General features: G+C 34.0%; 1 protein-coding gene across 3 annotated transcripts in view; it reads left to right on the top strand.

Annotated features, from left to right (window-relative positions):
- Positions 1-2,896, top strand: part of nfatc2a (nuclear factor of activated T cells 2a) — a 66,060-nt gene extending 63,164 nt beyond the window's left edge. For all 3 annotated transcript variants that reach the window (XM_061902652.1, XM_061902650.1, XM_061902651.1), the window contains exon 10: positions 2,141-2,896. In XM_061902652.1, the coding sequence (XP_061758636.1) occupies positions 2,141-2,196 (56 nt within the window). In that variant the 3' untranslated portion in view covers positions 2,197-2,896. The remainder of the gene's footprint in view (positions 1-2,140) is intronic.
- The last annotated feature ends 4,177 nt before the right edge of the window (positions 2,897-7,073 follow it).

Raw genomic sequence — 7,073 nt, 5'->3', positions numbered from 1 at the left:
CATATTTTGTGTTTTTTGCATAAAAAACTTAAGTTTTCTTTGACAAAAAGGGCAAAAAATACGTGAAAAAAATGATAAAAAAAGTTATGATTAACGGATGGATCGGAAGTTGATTGAGAGACTTAAGCATTGAAAGTAAAAACATATATATATTTGTTTTTTGGGGACAATTTTAACAGTGATGCGGTTTTGTATCACTGAGAATTTTAATGTGACTTTTTTTTGCTCCAAAAAATAATTATGTATCAAAATCAGTGCCATTGGGAATATTTAATTTTTTAAAATATTTTGGGCGAAATTTCGCATATTTTGTGTTTTATTAAAAAAAAAAGCAAAACGAAAAAAATACTTTATGGTAATGGATGGATCTCAAGTTGATTTATAGATATTAAGGTGTTGAAAGTTAAAATAGAATTATATTTTGAACATATACATTTTAACATAATTTATCATAGCTATATATGAGTTACATGCTAACATTGCATTTTAACATCATGTTAGGCTAGCAGCACTATCATAGCTATATTAATGACATGCTAACTTTACATTTTAACATGTTAGCCTAGCAGCACTATCATGGCTGTATGAGTTACATGCTAACATTACATTTTAACAACATGTTAGGTTAGCAGCACTATAATAGGTATATGCTTACTTTACTATTTAAACATCATGCTAGGTTTGCAACTGTAGCATAACTATGTGAGCTACATGCTAACATTACAATTCAACATCATGCTAGTTTAGCAACACTTGCATATAAATGGGAGCTACATGCTAACATTACTTTTTAAACATCATGCTAGGTTTGCAGCTGTAGCATAGCTATCTGAGCTACATGTTAACATTACAATTTAACATCATTCTAGGTTTGCAACACTTGCATATATATATGGTAGCTACATGCTAACATTACAATTTAACATCATGCTAGGTTTGCAACACTTGCATATATATGCGAGCTGCATGCTAACATTACAATTCAACATCATGCTAGGTTTGCAACTGTAGCATAGCTATCTGAGCTACATGCTAACATTACAATTCAACATCATGCTAGGTTTGCAACACTTGCATATCTATTTGAGCTACATGCTAACATTAAAATTCAACATTGTGCTAGTTTTGCAACACTTGTATATCTATGTGAGCTTCATGCTAACATTACAATGTAACATCATTCTAGTTTTGCAGCGGTAGCATAGCTATGTGTGCTACATGCTAACATTACAATTCAACATCATGCTAGGTTTGCAACACTTGCATATACATGGGAGCTACATGCTAACATTATAATTTAACATCATACTAGGTTTGCAACACTTGCATAGCTATCTGAGCTACATGCTAACATTACAATTTAACATTGTGCTAGGTTTGCAACACTTGCATATCTATTTGAGCTACATGCTAACATTACAATTCAACATCATGCTAGGTTTGCAACACTTGCATATCTATTTGAGCTACATGCTAACATTACAATTTAACATCATGCTAGGTTTGCAACACTTGCATATATATGGTAGCTACATGCTAACATTACAATTTAACATCATGCTAGTTTTGCAAAACTTGCATATATATGGGAGCTTCATGCTAACATTACAATGTAACATCATTCTAGTTTTGCAACAGTAGCATAGCTATGTGTGCTACATGCTAATATTACAATTCAACATCATGCTATGTTTGCAACACTTGCATATATATTGGAGCTACATGCTAACATTACTATTTAAACATCATGCTAGGTTTGCAACTGTTGCATAGCTATCTGAGCTACATGCTAACATTACAATTCAACATCATGCTAGGTTTGCAACACTTGCATATCTATTTGAGGTACATGCTAACATTACAATTTAACATCGTGCTAGGTTTGCAACACTTGCATATCTATTTGAGCTACATGCTAACATTAGAATTTAACATAATGCTAGGTTTGCAACTGTAGCATAGCTATGTGAGCTTCATGCTAACATTACAATGTAACATAATTCTAGTTTTGCAACAGTAGCATAGCTATGTGTGCTACATGCTAACATTACATTTCAACATCATGCTATGTGAGCTAGCGTTGAGCAAAATGCAGTTTGCACCACCATGTGCTAAAGCCATCTTTGTCTTTGCTTTGCAGTGAACGAGATCATCCGGAAGGACCTGACTGGCGTTCACGCTCGAGGGCAGTCGTAGGCCCGCCCCCTCTGAAGCAGGAAGTGACATCACGCCCCCCTGGTGTACACACCCAGTCCCGCCCCCCTGCAGGCTTCTAGTCTTTTCCGCTCCAACCAACCAAAGAAGCAACAATGAATGTGCCTTTACCGTGATGCTACGTAGCATTAGCATCCCAGACTGCTTTTGTTTACTTTTGAAGAACATTCTGGTCCATCATCTCAACGACGACAAAGTGTACTTTATTATGACGGGATGCTTTTCAAATGCACTTTTTGGAGGATTTGACTTTTACTTTTTCATAAGAAATATGAATGAAATGTGCATTTCCTAACAAACGTTGGACTTCTGCAACTTCTATGCACGGCGTAAACACAATTTGTTAGCACACTGTGGCTAAATAGAAACATACTTGCAGCTAATTTTGTTCAAAATCTGATTTTTTTTTAATATAAAAAGCCTCTTATTTTGTAACGTGTGTCCCTTTTGAGCCATGGCAGCACAAGTGCGTCTATTGAATGTAATCTACGCTCTTATTTTGTAAATATTAACATCTCATATGGATGAAATGGATACTCATACCGGGCATCATATTTTTTTTTTCTTTTTGTAACAAAGAAGAGATAATTGTATTTTATAAAATTGTAAATGTAATCTACGCTCTTATTTTGTAAATATGAACATCTCATATAAATGAAATAAATACCGTGTTCATACCACACATCCTATTTTTTTTCTTTTTGTAATATAGAAGAGCTGGAGGAGATCATATTATCTTAAATAAATGTAAAATGTAATCTACGCTCTTATTTTGTAAATATTAACATTTCATATAAATAAAATAAACACCATGTTCATACCACACAATATATTTTTCTCTTTTTGTAATAAAGAAGAGCTGGAGGTGATAATTGTATTTTCTATAATTGTAAATGTAATCTACGCTCTTATTTTGTAAATATTAGCATCTCATATCAATTAAATGGGTACCGTGTTCATACCACGGATCAAATTTTGTTTATTTTTGTAACAAAAAAGAGCTAGAGGAGATCATTGTATTTTATAAATTGTAAATGTAATCTACGCTCTTATTTTGTAAATATTAGCATCTCATATCAATTAAATGGATACCGTGTTCATACTACACATCATATTTTTTTCTTTTTGTAATAAAGAAGAACTGGAGGAGATAATTGTATTTTGTATAATTGTAAATTTAATCTATGCTTTTATTTTGTAAATATTAGCATCTCATATCAATTAAATGGATACCGTGTTCATACCACACATCCTATTTTTTTTTCTTTTTGTAATAAAGAAGAGCTGGAGGAGATCATATTATCTTAAATAAATGTAAAATGTAATCCACGCTCTTATTTTGTAAATATTAACATTTCATATAAATAAAATAAACACCATGTTCATACCACACATCATATTTTGTTTATTTTTGTAACAAAGAAGAGCTAGAGGAGATAATTGTATTTAATAAATTGTAAATGTAATCTACGCTCTTATTTTGTAAATATTAGCATCTCATATCAATTAAATGGATACCGTGTTCATACCACACATCATATTTTTTTTCTTTTTGTAATAAAGAAGAACTGGAGGAGATAATTATATTTTGTATAATTGTAAATGTAATCTATGCTTTTATTTTGTAAATATTAGCATCTCATATCAATTAAATGGGTACCGTGTTCATACCACACATCATATTTTGTTTATTTTTGTAACAAAGAAGAGCTAGAGGAGATAATTGTATTTAATAAATTGTAAATGTAATCTACGCTCTTATTTTGTAAATATTAACATCGCATACAAACAAAAGGGATGCCGTGTTCATACCACGCATCATATTTTTTTTTCCTTTTTGTAACAAAGGAGCTAGAGGAGATAACTGTATTTTATGTAATTGTAAATGTAATCTTCGCTCTTATTTTGTAAATATTAACATCTCATATAAATGAAATGAAATGATCATACCACGCATCATATTTTGTTTCTTTTTATAACAAAGAAGAGGTGGAGGAGATAATTGTATTTTATTTAATTGTAAATACAATCTACGCTCTTATTTTGTAAATATTAACACCTCATATGAATGAAATTACCGTAATGTATGTCCGGTTTCATCTGTTGCTTTTGTGCCTTTAAAAGAAAGGAGTCAACTATTGTTTAGCAGCAAACAGCAGCGCCCTCTGCTGGCGGTGGGTGTGTAGTGCACGTTTAAAAAAAAGCCGCATTGTCTATTTTAAGTTTGAAACATTTTTTTTTAAACATTACGGTAGGCTACCAAAATAAGCATAATTATGTGAGCTACGTGCTAACATAAGAAGTGTAGCAAAGCCTTTTTAAAAATGTATTTATGAATTCATTAATTTCTTTTACAAAGCGGAGTAAATCTTCATAATCCTGTGTATGTTTACATCTGTGCTGACAACGTGTGGGGCGACGGTTGCCATGGAGACGGGCTGGCTGTTTTTGTGAATGATTCTAATGAATGAAGCGTGTGTGTGCTTGATGACGTCAGCGCCGATGAAAAGAAGCAGCGTGACTCACGGCGGCCTTTGAGCGCCTTCGATGGCCGCAGGCAGGAAAATAGAGAAATGGATTGATGAGTTTGGCATTTCACTCATGGCAAACGAAATGTCCAATTTGGTCGTGATTATTATACATATTAGCAGAGGTTTGCTTATTTTTACAATTGTGCACAATAATAACAACAACTTGTCATATTATTGTAATGTTGCAACTGCACTTCCTAACCAATCCACTAGAGGGAAGTAAAAACAAGAATGACGACATGACCATTGTGTATTATTTCTCTCTAATAAAGTTTGCAGCGAGATAATTCAAGTTAGTGTATCAAATGATATAAATAATATAAAAATATCCTGTCGTTGCAACCATATTGTGTTTTTTTTAAGTTTTATTGAGTACATTTGTCGTGATTTTGTCGAGTCCGTAAAATGTCGATTTTTGATTGGTCAACATGTGCTGAAGGGCGGGACAAAAACAAAGTTCTGTGTTTTGATTGGTCGACAGTACTCTCTTCCGCCTTACCCGAAATTGGGTGGTGAACTACACAAAAAGCGCCATTTTTAAAGGGGAAAAAAACAAGAAAGTGTGGAATATTTTCGTCTGTAGTCGCAGACTTTGGAAAATTCAAATTTTTTTTCTCTTGCCTGTCTGAGATGTTTCCATGGCAAACTAGTCCACAGAGTCAAGAGCTGCCAGCAAAGGTGACACAAATACTCAACATCTTTATGAACATCACAGAGATCGACATCATTCTAGTTAGTGTATTAAATTATACAACACGTATAAAACTATCATGTCGTTGCAACAATTTGGCTTGTTTTATACTTTTTATCGAGTACATTTGCCGTATTGTGATTTTTTTCATGTCATGTACAATGTCGCTTTTTGATTGGTCAACATGTGTTGAGGGGCGGGACAAAAACAAAGTTCTGTGTTTTGATTGGTCAAAAATACTCTTTTCTGCCTTACCCGGAATTGGGTGGTGAACCACACAAAAAGCGCCATTTTTAAAGCGGAAAAAAACAAGAAAGTGTGGAATATTTTCGTCTGTAGTCGCAGACTTTGGAAAATTCACATTTTTTTTCTCTTGCCTGTCTGAGATGTGTTCCATGGCAAACTAGTCCACAGAGTCAAGAGCTGCCAGCAAAGGTGACACAAATACTCAACAACATCTTTATGAACATCACAGAGATCGACATCATTCTAGTTAGTGTATTAAATTATACAACACGTATAAAACTATCATGTCGTTGCAACAATTTGGCTTGTTTTATACTTTTTATTGAGTACATTTGTCGTGTTGTGATTTTTTCATGTCATGTACAATGTCGCTTTTTGATTGGTCAACATGTGCTGAGGGGCGGGACAAAAACAAATTTCTGTGTTTTGATTGGTCGACAGTACTCTCTTCCGCCTTACCCGGAATTGGGTGGTGAACCACACAAAAAGCGCCTTTTTTAAAGCGGAAAAAAACAAGAAAGTGAGGAATATTTTCGTCTGTAGTTGCAGACTTTGGAAAATTCAAATTTTTTTCTCTTGCTTGTCTGATATGTTTCCATGGCAAACTAGTCCACGGAGTCAAGAGCTTCCAACAAAGGTGACACAAATACTCAACAACATCTTTATGAACATCACAGAGATCGACATCATTCTAGCTAGTGTATTAAATTATACAACGCATATAAAACTATCATGTCGTTGCAACAATTTGGCTTGTTTTATACTTTTTATCGAGTACATTTGTCGTGTTGTGATTTTTTTCATGTCATGTACAATGTCGCTTTTTGATTGGTCAACATGTGCTGAGGGGCGGGACAAAAACAAAGTTCTGTGTTTTGATTGGTTGACAGTACTCTCTTCCGCCTTACCCGGAATTGGGTGGTGAACCACACAAAAAGCGCCATTTTTAAAGCGGAAAAAAACAAGAAAGTGTGGAATATTTTCGTCTGTAGTCGCAGACTTTGGAAAATTCACTTTTTTTTTTCTCTTGCTTGTCTGACATGTTTCCATGGCAAACTAGTCCACGGAGTCAAGAGCTTCCAACAAAGGTGACACAAATACTCAACAACATCTTTATGAACATCGCAGAGATCGAAATCATTCTAGTTAGTGTATTAAATTATACAACGCATATAAAACTATTATGTCGTTGCAACAATTTGGCTTGTTTTATACTTTTTATCGAGTACATTTGGTGTGTTGTGATTTTGTTATGTCATGTACATTGTCGCTTTTTGATTGGCCAACATGTGTTGAGGGGCGGGACAAAAACATAGTTCTGTGTTTTGATTGGTCGACAGTACTCTCTTCCGCCTAACCCGGAATTGGGTGGTGAACCACACAAAAAGTGC

Source organism: Nerophis ophidion, linkage group LG06 (assembly GCF_033978795.1).
Source record: "Nerophis ophidion isolate RoL-2023_Sa linkage group LG06, RoL_Noph_v1.0, whole genome shotgun sequence".
NCBI lineage: Eukaryota > Metazoa > Chordata > Actinopteri > Syngnathiformes > Syngnathidae > Nerophis > Nerophis ophidion.
This window is presented reverse-complemented; position numbering and strand designations above follow the sequence as displayed.